The following is a 26,458-nucleotide window of genomic DNA, read 5'->3' on the forward strand; positions in this document are numbered from 1 at the left end:
ATAGTTAGTATTATAGTATGTGTTTGACATTGTTCCGGATAGTATATAATTGGGCGACCACTATCGTATATAGTTCAAGCTAATGAATTCTTGTATAACTACCAAGAACTCCAAGGTCAAGCAAGAATTGGCAAGGATAGTCCAATCCCAGGGGACCTCTCCTTAACTATTCCTTAACACCTTAATTACATACTTTACTCAAACCATATACTTAATTTTTCAGTCTTATATAGTTAAATTTACTGTTATATGGTGATTTGTGGTTTAATTTGGGTATTAAAATAACGTAATTTTACCTATAAAAATCATATTTTTACAAAAGATAAATCTAAACTAAACAACAATAAATAAAAAAATAAGTAAAAAAGGGTGAAAACTCTGTAAAAAGGGGTACTGTGTTAAAAATTAGCTAGTTTGTTAAAATTGGAAAAAATTAAAAATATTACAATTTAATTATTATTTTATTTATAATTTGACTGGAAAAATTGGAGAATTTATTTTATTTTATTTTGAGTTGATGAGTGATTCAAGTGGTGTGTCTAATGACCTTGAAAGGGTACAAAGTAACAGAAGGTTACACTCTGTTGACGTTATTTGGTTATTTTTAGGAACAATAACAACGTTTGGTATAGTAATGTCATCAATATCGGCAAGAGTTTACTCACCTGTGCTTAAAATTCCGCCCGAAAACTCTGGAGCATTCGAGTCGAATTTACTCACAAGTTCAATCTTAACTTCAAGTTTCGGGATCATAATCGCATTCCTATTCTTCCCAATAAATGTATTACTGATTTTCATCTCACTTGTGCTCACGTTCGTTACAAGTTTTTGTGTGTTCCTGAGTGTAGTAGTGAGGATATTTAGCTTTAAATTCTTCTATATAATGGGAAATGACATTGGCTGTACATTCCTAGGGATAATAGAATTAATTGGAGTAGCATCTGTGAATGATAAGTTTATACCCGGAAATCCTATTTACAAGATGTTACTATATCAAATTGGGAAACCAATAGGATATCTCCTAGTCCTAATAATCACATCATTCTTAGAACTCCACTCTTTTGGAGGTGAAAAAACAGATTTTCTACAAGAATCAAACATCTTCATGACATATCAAATGATGATACTACTTTTACTCGGGATCCCAATCCTAATTGTCATGCTATACTATAGTATAAAATCTAATGATAAGCAGCAAAAATGGCGTTCAGGGAACCTAATAAACTCTTGGAAAACATGGGAAAAGGCTTCTTATCTGTACCAATGCATTAAGCCATATGTCATCATATTAGTCATCATTGAATCTTCCGAAGCTTTCTTCAATTCAGCCACACGTAAACATTTACTCAGTTTATCTAATTTTATCCAATTTTAATTAGTTACAACAGTGTGTAATTTGTGATAGTATTATTTCTGATGGACCCGTTTCCACACTTTAAAGCTGCGCTAAAGACGTTGATAATATTCATTTTACACCAAGTTTTTGACCTGGTTGGCCGCTGTATTCCACCGATAATACAAGAAATCATAGGGAAATACAATTTATTCCTGTTTCGGATACGTTCATATGACGAGGAGAGTGGTGATGGAAAGTCATATCTAGACTCAAATTGTCATTTAGAACAAGAAAAACTCGCCATTAGAATTACTAAAACTTATACAATTAGTAAATATGTTATTTGTATCCTGGTTACTCTTCGGATTTTCCTACTCCTTTGCATATTTTTCCGCAGACATTTTAAGTCTCAATTCCTCAATTTTATGACCAGTTTCCCAGCCGTAATACTGGTTACAATGTACAATTCTCTGGTAAGAGGTCTCGTAGTCTCCCTAGTCTACACACAGTTAGCTTCAATTATTGAGACGGATGTTCCTCTACCACCGAAGGAGTGGGTTTTTAAGGATTTAAGTGACTTTGTCGGAAGTTATTACAGGAAGATGGAATTATATGTAGATCCATACCTGATGGTAAGTTTAACAATTGCAAAAGTACGTGTACTGGAGTTAATACCTTATGTATTATTTAACTACATTGGATTCAAGTATAATAGAATTTTATTTGAGTGTGACTTGTTTTATGAGCAGTATGGCCACTGGCCTACGGATGAATTTAAGTCGAACTTTGTCAAGTTCAACTGGTGGATAAAGATGATTATCACACCCATTCTCGGTGATATCAAGAATCTATTCGGTTTCTTCTAATATACTATACATACAAATATATTATACTATAGGTATATTATATATAATATGGCATATAGTAATAGTAGTAATGGATACAGTAGTATGATATTAAATGTTAATGGTATCATTGGGTTTGAAGAGAGTGTTACCCATGCCGGTGAATGGCGTCCAAATGTTCTGTTTATTCAACTCCAACTCATTGTAATACCAATTCGGTAAACCTTCGTTACTCACATTACAAGGCGATCTCCAAACTGCAAATAGTATTTAGTATATTATTAATATTATTTATAGTGTTAATATTATTGATAGTGTTAATGGTATAACTGGAAAATGTGTTAGAAAGTACTTTTGTTGAGTAATGAGAAGATGAGGAAAGAGATGAGAATGTCATAGAGGTATAAAAATAATTGAATTTTCCGATTCAAATGCATGATCCACACTTTCTAATCAGAAATAACTCAACTTGTTAATAGTTAATTCACCTGTTTTATCAGCGTCACAACCAATAATAGACACAAAGTTGATGATAACGTTATACCTAAAATACATATACACGGTGCTATAATATGGAAATAATATGTTAATACTGTAGGTCATGAGTGTGATGATCAAAACAACTGAAGGATTAAAAATGAAAAAAAATGTTAAAAATCCTAAAAAATAATTACAGATTTGTGTTTATAAACATGTTAAAATATGTAAAACTGAGTGAAAAGATGCCTAGGATGAAATTCGCGATTGAATTGCCGAGGTTGGTGAGGTAAATGTGTACTCCGGAGGATAAGAGAATGAGGATTGACATGAGAACTAAATGCGATGAATTTGAGCCAAATAAATCACTTTTCAAAGTATCCTTAAGCTCTTCATCGTAATCCATTTTCAACCCATTAAATTTTAATTCTACAACGTTAAATTATGAAAATATTAACATTGTGTTCACACATTTAATTTATAATTCAACACATAATTAGAGTAAATAATTTGGTATTAAATGCTCATTGTACAGAGAAATTGAGATTTTAGAATTTGGAGATAAATTAACATATTTATGGGGACCAGATGTCGTTTAAAAATTAATAAATTTTTATATTTATTCATTCAAATTTTTAAAATTTTTCTCTCTCGAGAGATATCATAAATTTTATCCCTTAAAAATTATTTAATCTGATTAATAATTTTAATGAATTAATTATGTAAATGAATAAATTATTGTATTATTAGTGATATAATGTGGAATTGGAACAATTTTGAGAATTTTTGGTCTGGTGGTAATATTTATCAAAATGCAGCTCATACGTCAAATTATCGTTGTTTCTCAGTCTCATTCGCAGGTCGCGAATCCATGGAACAAGGCAATAAAAGTTCTCACTCAGTCATCTATTTACTTAATTTGTTATTTATTTACATAATATTAATTATTTAATTGTTTTTGTAGTATTATTACCGCAATCTGCGTTACATGAGTTGGCGAGTCGGAATATATCGTGGCCGATGATGTTTGAGATTCTGAACCCGAAGAACTACAAGCGTACCAACGGCGGGGTCTTAGAATTCATCTCCGAAGAAGGAACTTGCAATATTCCATACTGGGCACGTTTCCTAATTAGTTTTCTCATTTAAATTTATTCATTCATTTTTTTATTAATTTATTTATTTTTTATTTATTCATTTTTTTATTAATTTATTTATTTAATTTTTTATTTTATTCATGAATATTTTCTATTTTTTCACTTTTATATAGTTAGTTATATCATTATTTCAGCCTTAATTATTTATTATATATATTAAATTGTTTAGGTGATGAACAATTTGGGTTTGAATGAGGGAGATGTGGTAACGATAACAAATGTGTCATTGCCTAAAGCCACCTGGGTTAAACTTAAACCCCTAAACGAAGATTACTGGGATATCTCAAATCCACGCGCTGTGTACCAATTAACTTAGTTGTGGCATTTTACTAATAGTTATGATATATAACTAAGTGGTGTGTAGATTGGAGAATGCGTTGAGGAATTATGCGACGTTGACAGTTGGTGATGTCATACCAATTCATTACATACAAACCATTTACCTCTTCCACATCATGGTACTACTTGCCCAGTTACCACAGCACACACTATACAATCACTTGTTAGTAACACCGTTGTGTAGGACCTAAAGCCTGCCAAGGCGTGTAGTATAATTGAGACCGACATGGAGGTGGAGTTTGACATGCCAGTGCCGGAGCCAAAAGAGGAAGAAAATGACATGGAAACGGATCCGGAGCCTATAATAGGCAAAAGATTAGACGGGAAAACCCCAAGATTAGCTAAACCAACCCCTGACACTACTAATAAAACACCCTGGAAAAATAAATTACCCAATGGCATCAGAGTATCAAACTACTATTTACATAGTTAGCACCTTAGTATACAAGGGTATAATGTGTTTCAGGTGTATGATGAGGAATATGAGCGTATGGTTCGGAACAGGCGGATTTCATATTCTCGTCGATAATTCCAATTTTTACCCTAAAATTAAAATTTTTCAGTCTTAAATATTAATTTTATAAATTTTTTAATTTTTTACAAGATTTTTAGAATTTATGTGTTTTAATTTGCACATGTGTTGTATCTGTTGGGATTCTGGAATCTCATGACAATGAATATTTTATTTACTGAATTAAGATGTTGGATGATGATAGAAAGTGTTCTAAGGATTTGAATGAGTACTATAAATGTTTAAGTGGCAGTGGCAGAGATCCTTCAAAATGCCAAAAACAAGAATTCCTTCTCCGGAAATGCTCCACAACGTACTATTAACACTATTTTACACAGTTAATAACATAATAATATCAGTAAAATAATAATAATTTTAGCGACAAGGAGAATGATTACTGTTTGAATGAGTTGTTGGAGTTGTACAATTGTATCAAGTAAGTGAAAAATAAGTTGTAATATTGTTTAGGAGACCAGATGTGAATGCCTGTGCCAGTGAGTTTCTCTTATTTCGGGAATGTAACAGACCCGAAGGACCCGAAATTCTCATACAAGTACGCTCAATCACAACTAAATATTACCCTAACTCCTAAATTACCTCTAAATACTCTTAAATAACCTCTAAATACTCTTAAATAACCTCTAAATACTCATAAATTACCTCTAAATACTCATAAATTACCTCTAAATACTCTTAAATAAAGCTTAAATATGTATAAAGTTAGTTGGAAAATGATTAGGATGACAAGTACAAGTTGAGTTTGAGGCATTTGGACAAGTACAATGTGAGTTCGAATGTCATTTGTCCTGTCAACGCTCCCAAGAGATCATTGAAAACGATTAACAGGTTACTTGAGCAAATGAAACAAGTCACCGGATTCAAAAACTACACCGAAAAATTCACACCACAAGTCAAATCATAAATATTATCACCAGTTAACATATTTGTTAAAATGTTATTTGAGTATATTAATGATTGTGTAACGCAGTAGTTCATGTGAGTACGGATGTGATAACTTGTGTTCCTTGTGGGTTGAGTGAGAGTTTGAAGTGTTTTTTGAATTGGTTAGAGTGCATCCAGCGGTTCACTTGGTCTTCGCCAAACTTGTACCTCGCACAGATTTTCAAAAACAACATCACACTGATGCTACTTTCCCGAGATTCAAGAGTGTCGAGTTGTACGTCGGTGGTATCATTACGATGCATCTGGTTCACGTATTGCTTACGTAGCTGGACCTCCAGCTGATGCTGCAAGGAACCCTTCAATAACTGAGCCAATAACTCGTCATTCCCTATATTCACATTTACTCTATCTGTATAGTATTGTAAAGGTATCTAGGGTATGGGTATTAGTTATAGTACTACAGAATACTGTGAATACTAAAATACTGTGAATACCTGTAAAAAGAGCTCTATATCTTGTAAACTCCATGGATAATCTTGTAGCCACGGAATACTTCTGGCTGGATATATAACTTTCTAGTAACATGGCAATTGCAACATCAACATCGTCTGACGTGATCACACTTGATAATCTCATCTTAGCGTTGGCCTCGCTAATACGAATTATACTCTCAATATGTCTCAATGTCAGAGGATACCCACCACCAAATGTTCTTTGTCTTATTCTACTGTAGACACCGCTTAGTTTCCCCTCAATTTGACTGTAATACTCCTGGGCTATTACGGGTTTCACATGCCTCCTCGCATAGTAGACATACTTCTTAAACACTTCCGTGGGCAATGGCTCCACTATGTTAGAGGATAATAGAGTATTTTGGAGACGTTTTAGGACATTCTCGTAGTCCTCCACGTTATCCAATCGTGGGTGTAGTAGTTGATGATTTGTTACTACGTATTCGGATAATAACAGATCCTCCTCAATGTTGGGAATGTCACGGAGCACTACAATGAGGTCAAACCTACTCAGGATAGGGTCTGAGAAGTCTACATTCTCTTTAAAGGTTAGTGCAGGTTCGTAGCGGCCGAATTTAGGATTAGCAGCAGCAATTACTGAGCATCTGGCACGTAAACTTGTGACTATCCCAGCCTTGCTAATGCTAATACTCTGCTGCTCCATGGCCTCGTGGATACTCACACGATCCTTGTCAGTCATCTTATCAAACTCGTCAATCACACAAAATCCTTCATCAGCCAATACCAACGCTCCTCCTTCCAGGCTCCATTCCCCTACACATTGAGTTTAGTATTTAGTACAGTATAAATAGTTAAATTAGTTAGAATATCCGAGTGGTATGTGTATAATCCGGGTGAACTCCAATGTCAAGCGGGAATTGGCCCGGATAGTAGTGAGGCGGGGGACTACCAAAGGGAGCTTAGTTATACTATTATTATACTATAGAAATAATAATATATAGTGACTCTGGAGGGGAAAGAGAGACCCATAAAGGTGAATAACTAAGTAATAAATAAGTAAAATAAGTAATAAATAAGTAAAATAAGTAATAAATAAGTAAAATAAGTAAAAAATAAGTAAAATAAGTAAAAAATAAGTAATAAATAAATGTGTGAGCGGTAGCAAGCCCCGTAACGCACCTGTAACTGGATCTTTCCTTACACCTGCTGTTAGACCTACGGCACTGGCACCTTTTCCCGTGGTTAACACACTTCTATTCGCTGTCTTGTGCACATACTGCAACAGCTGTGATTTCCCCAATCCAGGGTCACCCACCAATAACACATTTATGTCTCCTCTTATCCTATGTCCTCCCATAGTATTACCCGTGTTAACACCATTTGCATTATTAACAGAGTTCCCAGCGCCAGAATTAACACTATGGAGAATGCCTTTGGGCACTCCGCCGAATAGGGCAGACAGTACCGAGGCTTTAGCGGTTTTGTGACCCCAGAGTGTGGGAGCTACTGAGGCTATTAACCGTTCCCTAATGCAAGGATCTTTGCTAAGCCGTTTAATCTCCGCAACATCCTCGTCAGTTAACTCAAATGAGGCGGAATCTTCCTGACGTTCAATGTTATTCGCTTCCAACTCCGTGTGCAGAATCGGGAACCCGTGTTTAATATTAAGTCCCAAGTCATATCTCGTCTTGTAAGTCCCGAGAACATCGACTAAGTCGCCTGGTTTCACAGAGTCGACAAAGTCACCAGTGAGAATTACAATTTTCTGCCTTGGTGTTCGGCCTGCCGGGACACTACTCGGCGGTTCCTGGATAGTTAATTTCTGGTAATCTGTGTACTCAGTGTTGATCCTGTCCACGTTAAAGCCTGGAGAATGACAGTATGGACAACGCTTGGGGAACACTGGCTTAATCACGTCACTGAAGTAAATCGGCAACTCACTCAACGTAGTGTCACAAGCATTACACTTTAAATATAATACTCGTAACCTCGGTAATACAGAGCCGCGCCTTATCACTATTCCTATAACAGTATTAGTCAGTTTACAAAGTGTGAAAAGTATTTTTAGGGTAAAATTAAGTAAATTTTCATAACTACGAATTCCGGAGAGTCGGGGTATTTTTTATTCTAGCTATACTATTCTAGGTAAATTTGAGTAAACGCTCATAACTACTGTATCTGGGGAGTCGGTGTAAAATTAATAGTACTAAATATATACAACTTATAGAGTACCTGAGACACGAATGAGAGTATTGAGTTCAGATGACCTTAGGAGCCCCAATTGTGTGGTGAATGGCCAGTCTGTGATGGCAACTTTGCAGTACCTTTTCTTGTACAATTCTTCCTTCAGTTTACTAACTTCAAATGTTAAACAGTCGTGCAGCACTGGTAACACATCTGCTGGTCTAAACTCAAGCCAAGTAATGACATTCTCACAGTGAAATTGCAACAAATGCTGCGCTGCCACACGGAGTACAGTTTTATCCTCACGAATCATCGTGGAAATTTTACTCTTGTAGTAGTAATTCGGAGCATCCTCAGTCAACTTGAAACGATACAAAAAGTATCTAAAAACATTACAGTCGTATTGTTAGGAGTTTACAGTTAAACATAATAACTACTATTTCTACCTATATAACTTGGTATTGTAAATAGTAGGTATAAAGTCATGTAGAATCTGATAACGTCTAATTCTGGGGAGTCGGGGTAAAAATTCGAGTATTATAGCACTATAGTTAACTACTATGAATAATAAAACTCTATAATTTGTACCTAAAGCAGCAATCAATGGCTTGTTGGTATTTATCGTCGAATGTGACTTCGTTGGGGTTGGAGTGTAGTACGGCTTTGGCGCTCTCCAGTCTTGAGAGATCCGGCGCTTCAGCCTCTGCTGTAGCGAAATCTGTCCTCCTCTTTGTAACTCTCTCTGAAATCCTGGCGAAAAGATTGTCCTCAAATTCTTCATCGGCCATTTCCAGAATCTTACGCCAGAGTTGTTTATGCATTGTGCGGTCACCTGGTCTTGCTCTGGTTCTATCACGGAAACGCATTCTCCTTTCTGCTGCTCTACGGTCTTTGGGATCAAGCTCATACACCGCGTCATCAAGCATGTCTGGCTCATACTCGTCAACGTTTTCAATTCCTAACTTGGCAAAGCCTTGCATTTCACGTTCAAGGTCACGTTGTCCCACCACAAACCCCGTCTCGTCCTCATATAAATCCTCGCCCTCCAACTCAGCCTGCTCCTCATCCTTGTCCCTCAGACCCTCAGCCACAAAATAATCATCCCTGTCATCGTCCCTATACTCTTCCGGGTCGTATTCTTCTACACAATTGTGTAACGGGGGTAATTTGTACGTAAATTTGTCAGTATATGTCAATTGTGTAGATAATCAAAGTAATTAATAAATTTGTAAATGATTGACAAATTTGTAAATAATTAATAAATTGTGTAAAATTAGTGTAAAAAATGTGTTAGTGGTACCATCGGTGTCTAGATGATGTTCGTCACGATCGGCCTGAAAAATTAATTAATTGCGTAAAATTTACCATTTTAGTGTGAAAAATAAAGAAAAAAAATTAATAAAATTAAAATTTTAAAAAATAAAAATTAATACACAAAACAACGTCATGGGGATGTGTAAACCACAATCAGCCAAAATTTCTAATAATTTTAAAAAATTAATAAAAAATTGGGAAAAAATATTGAAAGAATTAAAATTAAAATTATTAAATTGGAAATTGAAAGTTTGGGATAAAATTTTAGTCGGCCCAGTTCTTACTTCCAACCACTAAAAATAAATGTGTTAATGTGTAAACTAATCATGAAAATGTGTAAAATGCATTAGTGAGTTACCGGTGCAGTTAAATCCGACCTGGCAGTAGACGTCTTGATCACCAATTTTAAGCTTAATTTTACCATTACAATTCCTAACAAATTATTTTAATTATGTAAAAATTGTGTAAATATGTGTAAAATTATGTTAAGATGTGTAAAATTATGTTAAGATGTGTAAAATTATGTTAAGATGTGTAAAATTAAGTTAATATGTGTAAAATAGTGTAAATGGTGTTGGTATTACCAGCCGCAGCTTCCGGTTGAGAAGAGTCTCGGGATTGCGAAAATGGGATCGGATTCCTGTAGCTTGATCTCAATACTCTTGGCATTCTTCATAAAGAAATCCTTCGTCATCATGTCACCTATGCAATAATTTAACTTTTTTACGTAATTTAGATTATTTTTAGAATTTTTAGTAGATTTAATTATTTTTAGTAATTTTGAGAATTTTAAATTTTTTGCGATTTCCCAAGTATATAACAGTAGTTAACAATGGTCTACAGTAGTTAACAGTATAGTATAGTAGTTAAGGGTATATAATGTTGTACGTTGTAATCTTGAGACTCTTCTGGGAGGTTCAAAGGATTCCGATGACTCATTTTGTAAACTCTCTTCACGTTCTCTCTTCACTGGTGATTCAACCTTCCCACTCTTCGCCTTAACATCAGATTTTACCGTATCTGTCTTCACATTAACATCGGATTTTACCGTATCTACCTTTAAGGTACTATCAGACTTTAGAGTGGTATCACCTTTGACGGTATTCATGGTACTATTATGATTAGTGTTCTCAGTGTTAAGTTTGAGTAAATCATCCTCGTGTACTGAGTCGGTAGAATTATTACTGGAGTTACTTGTAATGTCTGAGGAGATGGCGATTTCTCTGAGAACTTCGTTGATGAGTGAGCTGACTTCCTGGGCTCTGGTGTCCATGTACTCTCTCGGTGTATTAAAGTAATCCGATAACTTCTTACGCACGCCACCAGCAGTCAAATCCGATAAATTGTCACTCCTCACTATCTTTCTACAATTAACCAAATTAATCAAATAAATTAATTTAAATATAATAAATAATAAGAATTGATAAGTTTTACCGTATAGCGTTGTGTAAATCATGTTTGGAAATATTATTGAAGGAATCTTCTTGCATTAATCAAGTAAATAAAAAAAATAATTATATAAAATTGTAGGGAATTTTAAAAAGTGTCTAGTCAGATTTTTCAAATAAATTTTAAATAAATTTCAGATATTTTAGTTATTTTATTAGATTTTCAAAGATCTTGAATTTTTATTAATTATTCTACCGAATGTGCTGAGAATTTTGAAATTGTGTAAAAATTCATGAAATCACAAAATCAACCAAAATTCCCAAAATTTCCTCCAAAACCCCCAAAAAACACATTAAAAATAAAATAATTATAATAATGAATAAATTTACTTGAAAAAATTAATGGTTGTGAAGTATGTGTTTGATATTGTTGATGGAGCAGTTTGGGCATTGTTGTGAGTTTAATTCTGTTTTAACCCTGTGAATAATATTAATGAGAGAGTTTGTGAGATTGTTTGGGATTGGTTGGTTGAGTTCGTTTTTATGTTTCAGGATCCAGATGTTATGAAACGAGTGTTCCGCCGCCTCTTTGCACCTGTGCGCTAGCATTTTCGCCGTGTCAAACTGTAGATCCGATGTGTTGAATCTTTTCTTGGTGTAATTACCCCTGGCGTCAAAGTAACAGCAACACCACTGATGCCCAAACTGGTCATCAAATGTGATGTGAACTTTACATAAAAAACGGAATGGCTCAGCCAGTATCAAATTACTCTCCAACTCCTCGTCATAACAAATGTCAAAATTTCTTATTAACTCGTCCTGGTCAGTTTCCAGTGTGTATGTGTCGTCTTCGGCATACAGTTCCAGCGGTATCGGCAACTGTAAACTACAATACTTCATATCAAATATTAAGTCACTCCCATTCGTCAATGGAGTTTCAGTAGGAGTGTTCTCAGGGGTAGAGCCCGGAGTAGCTCTAGGGCTTGAGTCCGGAGTAGTTTCAGGGGTAGTGTCAGATTCTGTACCATTGAAATAGTTTACATTTTGTGTATAATTTATTTTACGTATTTTATTTATTTTAGGGTTATTTGTGTGATTTAGTTTCCTCTTTTCCATGCCATCAGTACCCTCAGTATATTCGGGATCCATGCCCTCAGAATCACTAAACTCAGTAATATTATGCGTGTTAAGGTAGGAGAGAATATGATTAACGATGTCAGAGGGTGTTTTTCTGTATTTGGTGGAGTATTTGTTGTACAATTGTAGACAAGAAAAGCTCTCCCAGTTCACCTTCATAGAATAAAATCCTCGTCAAAATCACTAAATTCCCAGATTTTTCATAATTTAATCGTAAAATATTGAGAAAAAAGCAATTGAATTTGTGTGACAAGTGGAAATTACCAAATCCTCAACAGTATCAAGTGAGATTAAAAATATCCTCAAAATTTTCTAACAGAGAAAAATAATTTTTAAAGTAAAATAATGAAATAAATTGAGAAAAAAAGGAAAAACTAAAATATAAAATCAGTTGTGAATAAAGATGTCAATTGTGAGATAATGAGAAGGGTGGAAAAGAAGTCAAGATCAGGGTTTGAGGGAGCGAAAAGTGGAATTTTTAGAACAAGTAAAAAGTGGATAAAAGGCAATTGTATACAACGTGATTATATAAACAAAGTGTAAAAATATGACAAATGATGTTAAAATAATGTGAAGGATAATGTTATTGAGAAAACAGTGTGATAGTGAGAATTTTTTAGACGTACCACATAATCAACACTTAACTCCTGTTATACTCCGATTTACCTTTGAATTATTATCACACTACGTTAATTTATACCAGATCAGCTGGAATTTCAAAAGCCACAGCTGAATTTAGCCGCAAAGCACCGCTAAACCTTCCCACATCACTATTACTCCAACTACCCGTTTATCGCCAAATTTTTCAATTTTTTAATTTTTTAAAATTTTCACTATATTTTATCTTCCTAAATCTGTTACATTTATGCATACTCAGCCACAGTCTCACATACACATTACCAGACAAATTTACTCACCCCTAGAAATTCATACAGTATAATTATATAACAATATTATTATATAATTTGGATAAAATATTAATAGTGTGATTTTGTGTCAGATTATTACTTTCTGGCGCCGCTCCTGCGTCTGCGGAGCCAGTAGTTAAGGTACACTGGACCTTCGTAAATCAACGGAGGTCTCGATAAATTCACCGCCCGCAACCTTAACTTTTTCAAGTTATTTTTTACCGTTAACTCTCGCAACTTTTGATTCCTCAGCTCCAGCGCAGACTCGATCAAATTTCGAGATATTTCAACCGAATTCTCAGATAATTTACAGGAATTTGACGTAGAAAATTGATTTACAGAGGTTAATTTAGAATTGTTAGATGAGGAATTGGTAGTAGTAAGGGTCAGTCCAGGGATTGCTGAGTTAAGAGTTAAATGGTGTGAGCTGGTGTGTTTAAATTTTATTATTTTGTTCATTAACATTTAAATCATTTTAATATTATTTAAATTATTTTATTATTTTAATAGTGTCAGTGTTGGTGTTGATGAGAGTAGGATGCGGAAGTAGTGTTTTCGGTTAGATTCCAACAACTCTCAAACCAATTAAAATAACTTTAAAAAATAATTTATCATATTGTAGATAATTAATTTAATAATTGAAATTAATATTTTGATAATTCTGTGGAAAAAATGAAATTTACCAAGTTGGGTATAATTAGTTGGATTTAATGGCTGAGGGGCTTGGTTCTCAGGTTTTTGAGGGTATTTCTCCAGATTTTATACCTTTGGATTCTGAGTACTCTGCAACCGTACATTCCAGTGCCAGGCATAAGACTCAGAAAGAGCTTGAGAAGGAGGAAATTCTCCGGAAACTACAGGGTCTAGTATCTGGAGATCGTTTGTTCTTCAAAAAATCAACCTTAGGACAACAAGTTTCAAACCCGGAAATCCCAACCACAAATGACTTTGTAGAGTCAAAACTAGTCTACTGGATCTACGATAAAATGTCAATTTACCTCCTAATCAACATTGATCCTTACGGGAAATTAAGATTCACATACGGTGACTTGTACCAAATGGCAGTCTCACATGATTTATTCTTCCACAAGCTGGAGACCAGATTTGTCAAGAACATCAAATCAGATCATTCCACGGGATATAAACGTGTGGACACAGTGAAATCACAGTTGAATTTGGATACAATTGACATTCTGAGACCTGAATCTGAGAAAAAATCGATAAATTATGACATTAAGAGTAGGCCAACTCCTGCCGGCGTTGAGTCATTTTGCAAGTGCAAATTCAGTAATAAAACTGATTTCATTAAAAAACTACGCCTACTAATCAAAACTTCAAAGAGTAAATTCATGGACAAAACTGCAGAAATGAAGGAGCTGAGGCTAATAACTTCACAAAATATTAGAACCTATGAATTGGAGATAGTTGGATACATAATGGACGAGAATCCGTGGAATTATAGTACAAATCCCTGGGAAGAGCCTGAGGATGGAAAGAAGATGGAAATTGTGGAAATGTACAAAAAAGCCGTAAATGATCCGACATATAAAGATTTATACCGGCAATGGCTCAGTAAATGCAAACTTTTAATTAACCAAACGGGAACATCTATCCAGAAAATTAAATAATTTAATCTCACAAATTATTCAATAAATTATATAATAAACAATTTAACCATATAAATAAATTAATCATATAAATAATTTAATAAATAATTTAATTGCACAAATGTCTGAAATTTTAAAAAATGGTAATTGGTGGTAGATTGGATGATGCGGGTGAAAAAAGAATCATTGGTGACTGAAAGTGCATATTTAGTGTTGGAATGAGTCTAGAGCGTGAATAGAGTAGTGGTTTAAAATAATAACGAGTGCGAAATAATAAATTTTAATTTTAAATGTGATATGGGTTAAAATTAGATTCCCTCTAATATGAAATAAAAATAGATCCACCTTTACGACACCATAAATAATATTTTAATTATATAAAAGTATTTTAAGGGGGTAATTGCTCATGTTTTTTTATTATTTTTTTCATTAAACTTGCCGCATATTCAGTTATATCAACCATTTGTCTCATTTCTGCATAATATATTAACTCGCTTTATACCGGAACTTTTATTCACTTTATTCACTCTGGCATGCTTGACTTTTTAAATCTCCTTTTAAACTTCTGAGATAATTATTTTTATATGAACCGTGTGACTGTGAAGTGGTTGGAAAAGAAGATTAATGAGAAAAAAGAGTAGAATGAACTGTTATAGAAAGGATGAACGATACAACTTTTGTAACAATGACAACCTCCCAGAAATCAACAATTTTACAGAAATTAATTTTCCACAACTTAACAACATTACAGATCTCAAATTTTTTAATGAACTTAACCTTGATGAAATTAATAACTTTACTAAAAATATTAATAAAAATATTACCGAAAATTACACAGAAAACACTAGAGAAATTACTACAGATAAAATTACAGAAACCATTGGAGAACCCAGCGTTAGAAGTATGGATAGCCGAGGGATAGAGAGAGTAAATTATATGAATATGGAGAAAAAATTTAAGCCGGACAGGTGTGTGTGTTTGGACATATACCACCGAGAAATCGGACCGGAGAGTTATGAACAATACAAGGAGAATGAAACCTTGGTGACTACGTTTAAACAAGACTGCGCTAAAATAAAATATGAAGGTTATGTACTTTTTGACGTGCTTTTGACGCCAGGATTTGGACTGGTGAATCAAATGATATTTAACGGCTACGACAGTAAAATTGAGCTAATTTCTGGCACAGACAGAATTATAATTAACTGTATTGGAGCTCAGTTGACCCTGTCTAGACCTGGAACTAACGGTAGCTTAATCCCACTGAGACCTTCATCGTACGAAATGATAAAATGTGAAGGTGACAGATCACTTACGACACTGACTGGGAAGGAAATTTGTACCCATGTAGCGTTAAACGGAGTGCCTAAATGGCGAGGTACCGTTGACGGTCCGAAGTTAATCAGTATCTTCAATGACCAAGTGAACCCAATGTTAATTTTAAGATTCCCAAAGTGCTTTTTACTCATTACATTACCTGATGAAAGTCTTAGTTACACGATTCCTATACCGCCGATTAGAGCATTCTATGACTTTAATGGCCAGGAAACAGTGATACCAGATGAAGTTATTGAGCTGAAAGTCTCGGATAAAAATAGCATCTCATTCACTTTTGACAGGAAAATCACAATTAAAAAGGTTAAATTATCGAACTTTAAACTCTTATCCGATGAGTCTGACGGGTTTAAAATTAAATCTGTAGAATATCACGACATTGACAAAAAGTTAATTTACCGCACTGAAAAAGAAGCTATCACACATTACCTCACCGAGGGACATAAGAATTTAATCACCAAGCTAAGCGAAAAAGAATGTTCAATAGTTCTTGAAGGAGTTATCAGACGATAATCCCATTAATATCCGATAAAATTAATGAAGTTATTAGTGGGATAATTAAAAGTTTATAACTTGTTATGATAAGATTAAGGGTCAAATTGATCAAATTTAGTGGTAGTACGAGTATAAAATTATACGGTTAGTGGATTGTTAAAATTTGTTGGAAAGTATCGTTACGACACCGTCTGAGGAACCACATGCAATTATCTAAACCACTGTTACCAAGTTAATTTAATTGTAATTATGTTGGAACTGAGTAGAAATACCTTGAGATCTGGTGAACAACCAAGTGAAGTGATGTTGTAAAGCTCATTTGGGATTTTGCCAAGGTATTCTCCACCAAGCGAAAAGATTAAAATTGAGTACTTGTAAATTCTAAGCGTTTCATCTTGAATACGAAACCTAATTAATCTGTTAAACATGAAAAAACCTGTAAAATCTGTTAAACACACGGAAACCCCTGTGGAATGTTGAACACGCAAAAACCTGTTTAAATGGTTCAAAATTGAGATTTTTCTTGGCGAAAATGGATAAATCAGTTTAGGCGAATTTAAAGGCGTGGATTCACTGTTGCTTTCAACACGTGTAAGCGTATCAGGATCAAGGCATTTTATACAAAACATATCCGACATTATAGAATGACAACATAAATCCGGATTCTCCACTCCTAAGCGACGTTCAACACAATTAACATAGTTGAATTGTTGTAATGAGTAGGAGGGTCGAGTGTACCTGGAACGTTGATTGATGTGGTTTGAGTTAGCTGAGTGGGAGAAAGTTGCCAGAATTCAATGGAGTTGGAGGAGATGGTGAAGAACCTTCGAGTATACTAAAATTCAATATAACCCTCGGAATCAAGGCTTACATTGATTTCATAAGACTTGGTATTCGGAGGCACATACGGCGCCTAGACATAAATAAATCAGTTTGTGGTTACGTCGAAGAATACAAATCCCCGAGGCTTGAAATAAATCGTGTTTAGTCCAACGGTCTTCTTATTTCTCAAGATGTCAATCACACTAAACAACTGACCCTCCTGCTTTATCTATAAAAATTTCATACAATGATGTATGATCGCCAACATTGTTGGCACTATTTATACTGTTTAGACTGTTAACAGAGTTTACAGTTGATACAGTAGTACTGTTAACGCTGTTAACAGGGTGACTGGGTAGATAATACCAAGATTTGTGAGACGAGTAGTTCGAGAAACTGCAGAGGTTTTTTGGGTATAATATTAATTATACTGTCAATCTGAAGAATAAATAAAGGTATCGCGGGAACCAATTTGGCACCGTTTTCAATGTCGAAGAGACTTAATGAAATGTAATCATCGTTAGGTTGATCTAACATGACCAAAAGTCCATCTGATACTCTTGAAATCTTTTAAAAAAATTATATTTAATTTACCGTATCTCTGAAATATACAATTATTTATCATCATTACCTTGACGCTCTCTTCCCTTTATCTCATATAAATACGTATACGTTATCATGTCCTATAATTACATAGTTAGTAACAGTCAGTACAGCATTCGTTACCCAAAATTTATATGTATTATTAGTTAAATCCGCTGCCGCTATCCTCTTATTATTCTCTATACCCTTATACACACTATACTATAACTAAGTAATATACAGTAGTGTGTATAACAGTATATACAAGCGAGTATATGCGTAGTGGTATTAGGAACCGCAGAATTCAAAGTATGCTGGATGACTTAGTATTACTTGTTCGAAATTAAAGCTAAAAGTGGGACTCTTAATCTTCCCCTCATTCAAACACTATAACGTATTTATTGAGTTTATTTGAAGGTGAATAAATTATTACGTGGCAGTAAATGACTTTACATTGCAAATGTGAGGGAAGTGACGAATAAGCAATTATTAATGTGTCATTCTTCTTATTATACACTATGGTATGTACACCTACGTAATCTCTTAGTCACCTAATATAGCAATAGTACTGCGTAAATAGGTGTAATTGGAACATGGGAAGTGTATAGAGTTGATGTGTGGATTCAATTCACATTTTAATACTCCGGAAATCTTTTAAAATATTTTTTAAATTATTACTACCAAATTAAAAGCCCTCGCTAGACCAGATTTCATCCTAAAATTGATTAAATTTATGGGTAAAGTGATAGTAGCATAAGTAAATTAAGTAATTATGTGATTGGAACAGGACTGCGACAATTTCATCAGCGAATATTATCTCCTTAACTTCACTAATCTCACGACAGTATATTGGATAATTGGCCGGTAACTCCTCCAACACTCTCAAATCCACTTTCTACACACAAATTCAGTGGAATATATCATTTATAAATATGAAATCTGGTGTTAGATGTAGGAACGTGATATGGTTTGTGGTTTAGAAATCTTGGCAAGATGTTGTTACTGCTGTTTCGGATCTCAATTGAAGGAGGAATCTCATCGCCAAATATCTTACGATTATACACATACGAATACATTATAACAAATATAATAATAATATTCAATGGTATAATAAGAATGAATAAATGTGTAGGAAAATGTGTAAGAAAAAGGAAGAAATGAATGAATTTTTAGAGGAATTTTTCAAGTAAACATGAAACCAAATTTCTTTTTTATTTCATAAATTCAAATAAATTTATAAAATTTTAATATTATTAGGAATAAGATTACCCAACTACACTTGACCAAATAATAAATTGTATTAAAATGACTCTTATAATATGTGATGAAATTAAAATTTGTAATATATTTTTTATTAATTTTTAATGGAGTTGAAGGTTTAAACTTTTTTAATTTTAATTTTAACTATGGAATCCAACCGACACACAACTACAACAAACATCGCAATAACAAACAAAATAAACACAATAAAAATAATAAAATTAGTAAATATTTGAGTAAAAATGTTAATAATGTTTATAATTGGAAAAATGGGTTAAAGGGTCTGGGTTACATTTCGACGACTCTGAAGGGTATAAACTTGGGGTATAAAACTGACAGTGTAAATGCTCCAGACCGTGTGATGATAGTTGATGGCACGGGTTTGGCTTACAGGTGTTTCTTTGCTCTGCCAGATTTGAAGACTTCTAAGGGCACTGACATCGGCTGTCTGATGGGCTTTATGAATTCCTTAGCTCGTCTTCATCGTATGTTTGACCCCAAATACATTGGAGTTGTGTTTGATTCTCCAGGCGCAAATGATGAGAAACGTGATATCTGGCCTGAGTATAAGCTTAACAGGCAAGTGGTTTCTTATTCCCTTAGAAATCAACTTGGCTGGATCAGGGAATTTTGCGCCATTTTAGGCCTTCCAGTCTTCATTGAACCCTCTACTGAAGCTGATGATATTATAACCTCCATGATCACTTTCTTCAGAGAATATTCCAAATCTCAACCCAATGAGAATGCCGACTCATCTGTAACTCCAAAATCCACTTTAAATAATAGTAATTTACCTGGAACTAGCATGAATTTCCACCGTACTGAGACAATGCAAAAGGCAGTGAGAGGAATATTTGACCGGTATTCTCAGGAGCTAAAGGGTAATTCAGTTCAAGCACTTCCATATAGAGATTATCCCCTCAAGGCTGAAGACAATAGTGTGGAAAATGATAAGGTTTACAGGGGATATGACATTACTGTAGTAACTGCTGATAAGGATTTGTTACAAATACTGTCAGAAAACGATGCAAATAAAGTTAATGTTAAAATCGTACAACCGCACAAATCATACAGAATTGTTAACCAACACACCGTCAAACAAGAATACGGTACTAACAATTTAGTTAACAACAACATTAGTTATATACCTATACACTTTTAAATGGTTAATCTGTTAAAAATTCGTTAGGAATTGACCCTGAGCGGTTTAGCGAGTATTTGGCTTTGGTTGGAGATACTGCGGATAATATTCCGGGAATTATGGGAATTGGACCCAAAACAGCCCCAAAACTAATACAAAAATATCAATCTTTCGATGTAACCAACTCTATCAAATAGTTATTTTACTTCTACAACTACTACCTATGACACAATTACTACCTACGACTACAGTTAAATCCAAGTTCTTGTGTAGGACATTTTAAGGAGTGAGGAGATTACAAAATTGAGTAGTAAAGGTGGAAAGTACAGAGAAAGTGTGAGGATGGCTCATGAGTTTCACAGCATAGTAAAGCTGAAAAAGAACCTTAGAGTCCTAAAGTCGATGGATCAACTGGTTAAATCTAATGCCTTAACATGCCAGCTTTCTAAATTTCTGAAAATGTTCTCTCTACAAAAGGCTTCCTCCAAATGGTCAATGTTCACCAAACCCTAACTCTAACACTAATACACTAAATAGTGTACTATATGATACGTAGTAAATATACTATCCATATAGGAAATAGTATGCAATATACTATCAAATATTATGGTAAGTGTTAAAAATTAGTGTGAGGTGATTTTAAAGTATACAACGAGTGTAAAGAGCACAATGAGGAAGTAAATGAGCGAGAGCAGCTTGAGTCCGGAGGGTGGAATTCGGTCGTAATCGAAAAAGGTGTAATCACAGGGCGTGTAAGACGAGTGTGTGATATTATTATATGCGTAAGAGTCATAGAGGAATTTGACCAGGAAAGTGTACAGAAAGTGAGGGTGTCTAACTTTACTAATGATTTTATTCCTTAAAATGCACACCAGGCCTAGAATTCGCTCACCTCGTGACTTACTGGACATAAACTCCTTGAATATCTTGAAGGAAGCTTGACAGTTTTTAGGCGCGCCAAGTCCCGCTTCCATCATCGTGGCGTACATGTAGCTGCCCTTTAAGCTGTCAGACTCCTTGGACCTTTTGGCCCAGAACAGAGCCTCAGAAGGTAGCCAGGGCTTCCCACTCAAAAGCGCTTCCGCCAGCAATAACGGGGTGGAATTCTGCGGTGAATACGCTCCTCTCCTACTGTAATAGTAGTAACAACCGCCTGACTCTGCCTTTCCATGTTCGCTCTCGAACATTCCCGTGACCACAGATTCGTCAGTGTTTGATACGTAGGAATTGTTTGGACGTGGTTTTGTGGTGCTTGGCGTGGTGGGATTTTGTTTAGTTGTAGTGGTTTGGCCATTTGTAGTACTATTTACGGTGGAATCTGATATACCATCTTGATTCTCAACGTTTGGTGGAGAATTGGCATTTTTCCCAGCCATGAGTGCTTCGAAAATGGAGACGTTTTGGTTATCGTCTCTGTTCCAGAGCCCCCTTGATCGTAAGTCAACTTCAGGATCCTCTGGCATTTCAGTAACTCTAACCATGTTTAACATCCTAATTTCCCTAGTAAGTCTGTTAACCTCATTTCTATCCTGGTAAGAAACTCTGGGTGAAGTGTTTGTCAGAGTGCCAGTCAGGTTAGTATTGGCGCCCATGTTACCCAGTGTCGAGCCTCTAGTTAAACTCTCAGACTGAGCGTCATAAAACGTGTTATCCCTATCTGAAATATTAGACTTTGACATTAAGTCTTGTATGATTTGGAAGTTCTTAAACGTCACTGGGTTACTGGCGTTGCTGGTGTTTTTAGCGCTGAAGAGTGTGGTGGGAGATGTGATGTCAGGGTCAAGACTCTCAGTGTAACAGAACACCGAATTAGTCTTAAAGTGCTTAGAAAGCTCACGGTGTGCGTTAGAGTCACCCATCTCACTCAGGAGCATATTCATCAGCACGTGGCCGATCTTGTCATTATTATTCTTGGCCCTCTTGGAGAGCACTTTAAGAGTGGTTGACATTGTGCCCATCCTAGCAACCCTGGAAAACAGCTTATACGCCTCGTTGCACCTGTCCAGAGCACTGGTGTACTCCAGGTCATAGCCGTGGAGTGTGAAAACTGCGGAGTTGAAAAGACCTACGATATTCCCAGACTGCGCAGCTCTTCTGTAGTAGTAAAATGACATGAAAATGTTCCTCCCCTCTGGCGGCGTCACGTCTGTCAGAATCCCCGCATATGCGTGTCCCATCAGAACCATCGAATTCACGTCACCTCTGTCTGCAGACTCTCGTAGATACCTAGCAGCCATTCCGGAATCTCTAGGTTGACCCAAACCGTGTCGATACAAGTAAAAATTCGCAGTACTAAACGCACTCGAGGCTAAACACAGCATGTGGTGTGGGATATTGTAGATTTGATTAGCTTAATAGGTAAGTTAACATCTAAATAGGTAAATTAGTGGTAAATTTACTACTTTAAACACCTAAAACACTAAACTATAACTGAAATAACTAATCTAAGGTGATACTTGGTGAAGAGGAGTTGAGGACCATTCTGAGGTAGCGTTCGGCTTGAACTGCAGAATGGCCTGAATCATCAGTTTGAAGGTTAGATAAGTGATGATGTGCAATTGCTAAGGCTGAGGAGGGATCACCAGATTCTGCTGCTCTTGACCAGAAGTTAATTGCCTGTTGGTAATTTCGCCTAATTCCAGCCTGTTCATGGCCTGTGTAATAAAAGTCCCCCATCATCCTTAGACCGTCCGAGTCTCCCATGTGCGATAACTTCTTAATAAACTCGGCATACCTCTTACTCTTGTACTCGTCGCTCGTGTCATGAAACTGGTCATGTTTATTTTTCATTGATGATTTTGCAGACTCAATTGCATATGGTATCGCCTCTAAACACATCATTCCGACATTCTTTGGTGATCTGTTAATTGAAGATTGAGCTGACTTTTGGCACGTTCTACTCGGGTTCCCAATCCCACTGTGAATGTAATAACTATACGCCAAACTTGACAACTCATCGTTCTTATAACTGCCACTCAAATAACACAACAACGGCAAGTCGTAACCACTTCTGTCAACCAACACATCTGCATCTGTGTCATTTGTTTTCCCCTTATCTTGTGAATCTCCTGTGTTGGGTTTGTCACCAGAATCAGACTCAGTTTTGTCACTAGAAACTTTAACTTTGTCGGTACTCTTGGATTTACTGGCAATATAGTCGAAATTGGGAATATCAACAGCGTCACTGGAATATTTGAGGAATGAGTTGTACAAATTCCCCGAAATCAACTGATACACGGTAGTTTCCTCATCGTTTTTCCTAGTTTCCCAGGCGTACATGTTGTTGGAGACTGGCGGGAACCCAATTGACGCTAGGAACCCTAGCAGAGTATTACAAAGTCCGCACGGCGATGACATTCCACTAATTAAAAGTGACATTGACTTCTTAATGTGTCTTGGCCAGCCGTGTGGAAAGTTAACAACTCCTTTACTATCTGACACACCAAATAAATACAAAAATGCCATTAAACACTTGGCTCTTCCTCTCAATAAACTGTTGGTATTTGAAGGCAAACTTTTATACTGCTCCAAAACCTTACCGACCATAGTGTCAATTCTTCTCGAAAATTTTACATTCGCATTGTTATACACATATTTATACTTATTAACTCCGAGAACACTATTAAAATTCTGCGGGTTTGAGAAAATATGGTTGGGAGTGTATGGAGTGGTTTCCTGTGTTAGTGATAGTAGGATATCATAAGCCTCCTTAAAATCTATCGAGTCCCCAGAAATGTTAATTAGTCTGTTGTAAAATCTATTCGGCTCAAAGAGCAGGTCGTCGATAAATCTTTCCGATAAATCTGCTGAACGGTCTGAAACTGTCCTCTTATTATATAGCGAGTCGTTTTTGAAGTTCCAATACACTTTATACTTTGAGCCCGACTCGAATAATATCTCCTCGGCCTCTTCGTCTAGTAGAATTCCGTCATATTTATTAGTCAGGAGCCTCGAGTTATTAATCATATTCCTCAATTTTTTAACGGAGGGTGAGTATAAAGTTGTCTTGTATAACTTTATCCTATCCCTCTGGATTGACGAAATATCAATATTATGAGACTTCATCATGTTTCGAGTCGCTTTATATAATATTTTTATCAGGACTCTGGCCACCATCTTCGCCTCCTCTCTCATCGCGTGCTCCATACTCAACCCTCCAACCCAATGGGACACTCTATATCTATCATCAAACTCATCAGGTGAAGACGTAGTATGTGCAGAGATATTTTTATAGGCTGTAGCGTTATCACGTGACGAGTTGTTATCATGTGAGGGGTTACTGTTGTCATGTGGTGAATCAGGAGAATAATTTACTGAGTTGTTATGGTATGGTTGAGATTTGATCTTATCAACATCAAGGTGAATTGCATCAGGATCAACACTAGTGTTGTAATTGTTTTGAAGGTTTGCTGGACTGGTGGTTGAAAAATGACTAGTAAAAACTGTGTCAACTGGGTTTTTAAAGCTAGTTACTCCATTATTAAGGTTATAAACTGTGTGAGTAATATCTTGTACGGTGAAATTATCATCTAAATCCTCTGCGGCGTCGCTTTCAGAGTTGTAGAGCGAATTGTCAAAGTCCAGGTCAAAAAACTCCTCAAGGTCTGAATTTTCATTACTCGTAGTCTGAACTTTGTTGTACTTCTTGTAAAGTTTGTTATTACTTAAATCATTGTCCTGTTGAGAGAGTTTGCAGAAAAACGATTCAGGGTAGTTGGACCTGTCGTGGTGACTAATCTCGAAGTCAAATTCCTTTATCAAATAGTCTGGAATTGAGATGTTGTCGAAGTTCCAGTATCCAAGAATTAGGCATAGATCCTGGAACTTGGTCTTATCAAATGAGATCTGGTACTTGAAATAGTATAATTCACCGTTTAAAATGTAATACCTTGTAATATCCACTGGATATAATTTTACTGCAAACAGGTTAGTGGCATGTTTCCACAAATTTGTGTAGGCTGCTCTGTTATCCAAATATGTAGGCCAAGTCTGTTCAGGCCTATAAAGGTCCTTTATCCTACTTAAAGATGACACTTGGTTCCTCAAAATCCGCTCTATTATTTCATAGGCTGCACCAGTTTGTGGCAGCTTTACCACTCCCTTTACAAAGCCCAGATGCCTCATCAAACGTTCATCCTGACCCAGTGAAATGTTATATGGAGGATTATGGAGAACTGGCGAGGATAGTATGCGCAGGTATACCTCAATATCACGAGGAAGTAATATACCTGCGATCCTTATCGACCTTCCATTAAAGGGGTGTGAAAAGTCAAAGAACCCGTACTCGGTAATCTGCAGATTCGAGTGTAGAGCTATTTCAAAGTGAGATCTCTCAAGCTCAAGCTGCGATAACTAAACATTTATTAAACTAAATTTAATAAATTGCATAAAATATCTTTAAATAATCATTAAATATATATTAATGGTAAAATAATGATAATTAATGGCTAGAAATGGGATTAATATGGAGGATAAGTGGAAGATGAGTAAGAAAGAACCTTGTTAACTTCGTTAATGTCGTAGTATTCAGTGATTGACGGATGCGAGTGACAAATGTGTGATAATAAAATTAGAAAGGAGTAAATTAAAATTTTAATCATTATTTTCAGGTATAATTTACACGAAAACTAACATTATTCAGTTGAAAAAGTGATTATGCGATATTAAAATATTGAAATTAAAAACATTTTGATATTTATTTAAAATTAATTTACAAGAAAGATTTAAAATAGATGAATAATGATTTACTCGAAATCACATCAGTCACCACATGACTTGCCAAGATGAGCTTGAAAACAAAAATAATTTTAAGAAAGTTCAATTTTTTAAGCAAATTTTTATTAAAATTCAATGAAATTTTTTAAATTTCGTAGAATAAATTATTTATTTACACCATCAATGAATATTAATCAAACACATAATCTTCTTATTATTTATTGATCATTAAATTAATATTTATTCCTCAATATATATTTAATTTTACTTAATTTAATCTGATGTTAATATGAATTAGTAAAAACTGATAAATAGATCTAAAAATAGGTTTTTGTATGTTATATCTGCTTAACTGTATACCTTTGCTATGACGTTTCTATTTTAACGCGTATTTAGACAAAATTATTATATTGACAACTTGGTTTTAAATTCTAGAATGAGACTAATAAGCGTACCACCGGCGGGATTCGAACCCACAACCTTTGGATTAGAAGTCCAACGCGCTATCCAATTGCGCCACGGAGGCTCT

The 26,458-nt window shown here is 35.2% G+C and overlaps 13 protein-coding genes and 1 non-coding gene across 14 annotated transcripts; 6 read left to right on the forward strand and 8 right to left on the reverse strand.

Moving 5' to 3' along the window:
• Positions 1–517: 517 nt before the first annotated feature.
• TpMuguga_02g00528 (putative integral membrane protein) lies at positions 518–2,290 on the forward strand (the record flags this gene model as incomplete). The annotated part of the gene is made up of 3 exons (XM_760001.1): positions 518–1,334; positions 1,406–2,191; positions 2,235–2,290. The coding sequence occupies 3 exons, from the start codon at positions 518–520 to the stop codon at positions 2,288–2,290; spliced, it is 1,659 nt and encodes a 552-aa protein (XP_765094.1).
• Positions 2,278–3,204, reverse strand: TpMuguga_02g00529 (putative integral membrane protein). Its single transcript, XM_061305401.1, has 5 exons — positions 2,908–3,204; positions 2,775–2,840; positions 2,670–2,725; positions 2,534–2,630; positions 2,278–2,438 (listed from the first exon to the last, which is right to left on the reverse strand). Exons 1-5 carry the CDS (start codon positions 3,062–3,064, stop codon positions 2,293–2,295), a joined length of 522 nt encoding a protein of 173 aa, XP_061161369.1. The 5' UTR covers positions 3,065–3,204; the 3' UTR covers positions 2,278–2,292.
• Positions 3,205–3,270: 66 nt separating this feature from the next.
• Positions 3,271–4,735, forward strand: UFD1L (Ubiquitin recognition factor in ER-associated degradation protein 1). Its single transcript, XM_061305402.1, has 6 exons — positions 3,271–3,548; positions 3,623–3,777; positions 3,985–4,115; positions 4,180–4,273; positions 4,339–4,560; positions 4,621–4,735. The coding sequence occupies exons 1-6, from the start codon at positions 3,416–3,418 to the stop codon at positions 4,681–4,683; spliced, it is 798 nt and encodes a 265-aa protein (XP_061161370.1). The 5' UTR covers positions 3,271–3,415; the 3' UTR covers positions 4,684–4,735.
• Positions 4,736–4,842: 107 nt separating this feature from the next.
• Positions 4,843–5,604, forward strand: TpMuguga_02g00531 (uncharacterized protein). The gene is made up of 4 exons (XM_760004.2): positions 4,843–4,978; positions 5,045–5,101; positions 5,134–5,218; positions 5,405–5,604. The coding sequence occupies exons 1-4, from the start codon at positions 4,854–4,856 to the stop codon at positions 5,585–5,587; spliced, it is 450 nt and encodes a 149-aa protein (XP_765097.1). The 5' UTR covers positions 4,843–4,853; the 3' UTR covers positions 5,588–5,604.
• On the reverse strand, positions 5,386–9,635 carry mcm2 (MCM2/3/5 family protein). The gene is made up of 7 exons (XM_061305403.1): positions 9,591–9,635; positions 9,526–9,559; positions 8,814–9,366; positions 8,274–8,608; positions 7,221–8,063; positions 6,063–6,854; positions 5,386–5,956 (listed from the first exon to the last, which is right to left on the reverse strand). The coding sequence occupies exons 1-7, from the start codon at positions 9,591–9,593 to the stop codon at positions 5,658–5,660; spliced, it is 2,859 nt and encodes a 952-aa protein (XP_061161371.1). The 5' UTR covers positions 9,594–9,635; the 3' UTR covers positions 5,386–5,657.
• Positions 9,636–9,730: 95 nt separating this feature from the next.
• On the reverse strand, positions 9,731–11,074 carry TpMuguga_02g00533 (uncharacterized protein). Its single transcript, XM_760006.2, has 5 exons — positions 10,974–11,074; positions 10,428–10,903; positions 10,124–10,241; positions 9,898–9,971; positions 9,731–9,832 (listed from the first exon to the last, which is right to left on the reverse strand). The coding sequence occupies exons 1-5, from the start codon at positions 11,027–11,029 to the stop codon at positions 9,804–9,806; spliced, it is 753 nt and encodes a 250-aa protein (XP_765099.1). The 5' UTR covers positions 11,030–11,074; the 3' UTR covers positions 9,731–9,803.
• A 195-nt stretch (positions 11,075–11,269) lies between these two features.
• Positions 11,270–12,646, reverse strand: TpMuguga_02g00534 (uncharacterized protein). Its single transcript, XM_760007.2, has one exon. It carries the CDS (start codon positions 12,221–12,223, stop codon positions 11,327–11,329), a length of 897 nt encoding a protein of 298 aa, XP_765100.1. The 5' UTR covers positions 12,224–12,646; the 3' UTR covers positions 11,270–11,326.
• Positions 12,647–13,017: 371 nt separating this feature from the next.
• Positions 13,018–13,630, reverse strand: TpMuguga_02g02190 (uncharacterized protein). Its single transcript, XM_061305535.1, has one exon. The coding sequence runs from the start codon at positions 13,435–13,437 to the stop codon at positions 13,069–13,071; it is 369 nt and encodes a 122-aa protein (XP_061162144.1). The 5' UTR covers positions 13,438–13,630; the 3' UTR covers positions 13,018–13,068.
• Positions 13,548–14,643, forward strand: TpMuguga_02g02370 (uncharacterized protein). The gene has a single exon (XM_061305563.1). The coding sequence runs from the start codon at positions 13,683–13,685 to the stop codon at positions 14,598–14,600; it is 918 nt and encodes a 305-aa protein (XP_061162145.1). The 5' UTR covers positions 13,548–13,682; the 3' UTR covers positions 14,601–14,643.
• Positions 14,644–14,973: 330 nt separating this feature from the next.
• TpMuguga_02g00535 (uncharacterized protein) lies at positions 14,974–16,427 on the forward strand (the record flags this gene model as incomplete). The annotated part of the gene is made up of 1 exon (XM_760008.2): positions 14,974–16,427. The coding sequence occupies exon 1, from the start codon at positions 15,204–15,206 to the stop codon at positions 16,425–16,427; it is 1,224 nt and encodes a 407-aa protein (XP_765101.2). The 5' UTR covers positions 14,974–15,203.
• A 138-nt stretch (positions 16,428–16,565) lies between these two features.
• On the reverse strand, positions 16,566–18,889 carry TpMuguga_02g00536 (uncharacterized protein; the record flags this gene model as incomplete). Its single annotated transcript, XM_061305404.1, has 16 exons — positions 16,566–16,622; positions 16,682–16,817; positions 16,846–17,082; positions 17,148–17,244; positions 17,281–17,322; positions 17,353–17,460; positions 17,598–17,790; positions 17,826–17,832; positions 17,863–17,914; positions 17,958–18,013; positions 18,110–18,200; positions 18,247–18,344; positions 18,407–18,464; positions 18,495–18,528; positions 18,599–18,708; positions 18,773–18,889. 15 exons carry the CDS (start codon positions 18,887–18,889, stop codon positions 16,768–16,770), a joined length of 1,350 nt encoding a protein of 449 aa, XP_061161372.1. The 3' UTR covers positions 16,566–16,622; positions 16,682–16,767.
• A 218-nt stretch (positions 18,890–19,107) lies between these two features.
• On the forward strand, positions 19,108–20,727 carry TpMuguga_02g00537 (5'-3' exonuclease N-terminal resolvase-like domain protein; the record flags this gene model as incomplete). Its single annotated transcript, XM_760010.2, has 3 exons — positions 19,108–20,182; positions 20,263–20,390; positions 20,488–20,727. Exons 1-3 carry the CDS (start codon positions 19,138–19,140, stop codon positions 20,725–20,727), a joined length of 1,413 nt encoding a protein of 470 aa, XP_765103.1. The 5' UTR covers positions 19,108–19,137.
• Positions 20,728–20,837: 110 nt separating this feature from the next.
• On the reverse strand, positions 20,838–25,952 carry TpMuguga_02g00538 (Sel1 repeat family protein; the record flags this gene model as incomplete). Its single annotated transcript, XM_760011.2, has 3 exons — positions 25,713–25,952; positions 22,671–25,566; positions 20,838–22,522 (listed from the first exon to the last, which is right to left on the reverse strand). Exons 1-3 carry the CDS (start codon positions 25,812–25,814, stop codon positions 20,838–20,840), a joined length of 4,683 nt encoding a protein of 1,560 aa, XP_765104.1. The 5' UTR covers positions 25,815–25,952.
• A 429-nt stretch (positions 25,953–26,381) lies between these two features.
• Positions 26,382–26,455, reverse strand: TpMuguga_02g00975. The gene has a single exon. It is a non-coding gene; the product is annotated as a tRNA-Arg (tRNA).
• Between the last annotated feature and the right edge of the window lie 3 nt (positions 26,456–26,458).

This window comes from Theileria parva, chromosome 2 (assembly GCF_000165365.1).
Source record: "Theileria parva strain Muguga chromosome 2, complete sequence, whole genome shotgun sequence".
In the NCBI taxonomy this organism is placed as follows: Eukaryota; Apicomplexa; class Aconoidasida; order Piroplasmida; family Theileriidae; genus Theileria; species Theileria parva.

What these genes read in the sequence shown, in the direction of transcription:
- TpMuguga_02g00529 (XM_061305401.1), bottom strand. Translation starts at nt 3,064, where the DNA reads ATGGATTACGATGAAGAGCTTAAGGATACTTTGAAAAGTGATTTATTT. An exon ending in AATCGCGAATTTCATCCTAG is followed by an intron (nt 2,841 to 2,907) that starts GCATCTTTTCAC and finishes ATTATTTTTTAG; the next exon opens with GATTTTTAACATTTTTTTTC. An exon ending in CTTCTCATTACTCAACAAAA is followed by an intron (nt 2,439 to 2,533) that starts GTACTTTCTAAC and finishes TACTATTTGCAG; the next exon opens with TTTGGAGATCGCCTTGTAAT.
- UFD1L (XM_061305402.1), top strand. Translation starts at nt 3,416, where the DNA reads ATGTGGAATTGGAACAATTTTGAGAATTTTTGGTCTGGTGGTAATATT. An exon ending in CTTGCAATATTCCATACTGG is followed by an intron (nt 3,778 to 3,984) that starts GCACGTTTCCTA and finishes TAAATTGTTTAG; the next exon opens with GTGATGAACAATTTGGGTTT. An exon ending in ATCTCAAATCCACGCGCTGT is followed by an intron (nt 4,116 to 4,179) that starts GTACCAATTAAC and finishes AGTGGTGTGTAG; the next exon opens with ATTGGAGAATGCGTTGAGGA.
- TpMuguga_02g00531 (XM_760004.2), top strand. Translation starts at nt 4,854, where the DNA reads ATGTTGGATGATGATAGAAAGTGTTCTAAGGATTTGAATGAGTACTAT. An exon ending in CTCCGGAAATGCTCCACAAC is followed by an intron (nt 4,979 to 5,044) that starts GTACTATTAACA and finishes TAATAATTTTAG; the next exon opens with CGACAAGGAGAATGATTACT. An exon ending in GAGTTGTACAATTGTATCAA is followed by an intron (nt 5,102 to 5,133) that starts GTAAGTGAAAAA and finishes AATATTGTTTAG; the next exon opens with GAGACCAGATGTGAATGCCT.
- mcm2 (XM_061305403.1), bottom strand. An exon ending in ACATCATCTAGACACCGATG is followed by an intron (nt 9,367 to 9,525) that starts GTACCACTAACA and finishes ACAATTGTGTAG; the next exon opens with AAGAATACGACCCGGAAGAG. An exon ending in ATATAGAGCTCTTTTTACAG is followed by an intron (nt 5,957 to 6,062) that starts GTATTCACAGTA and finishes ATGTGAATATAG; the next exon opens with GGAATGACGAGTTATTGGCT.
- TpMuguga_02g00533 (XM_760006.2), bottom strand. Translation starts at nt 11,029, where the DNA reads ATGCAAGAAGATTCCTTCAATAATATTTCCAAACATGATTTACACAAC. An exon ending in TCAACCGGAAGCTGCGGCTG is followed by an intron (nt 9,972 to 10,123) that starts GTAATACCAACA and finishes ATAATTTGTTAG; the next exon opens with GAATTGTAATGGTAAAATTA. An exon ending in GGTCGGATTTAACTGCACCG is followed by an intron (nt 9,833 to 9,897) that starts GTAACTCACTAA and finishes ATTTATTTTTAG; the next exon opens with TGGTTGGAAGTAAGAACTGG.
- TpMuguga_02g00534 (XM_760007.2), bottom strand. Translation starts at nt 12,223, where the DNA reads ATGAAGGTGAACTGGGAGAGCTTTTCTTGTCTACAATTGTACAACAAA.
- TpMuguga_02g02190 (XM_061305535.1), bottom strand. Translation starts at nt 13,437, where the DNA reads ATGTTAATGAACAAAATAATAAAATTTAAACACACCAGCTCACACCAT.
- TpMuguga_02g02370 (XM_061305563.1), top strand. Translation starts at nt 13,683, where the DNA reads ATGGCTGAGGGGCTTGGTTCTCAGGTTTTTGAGGGTATTTCTCCAGAT.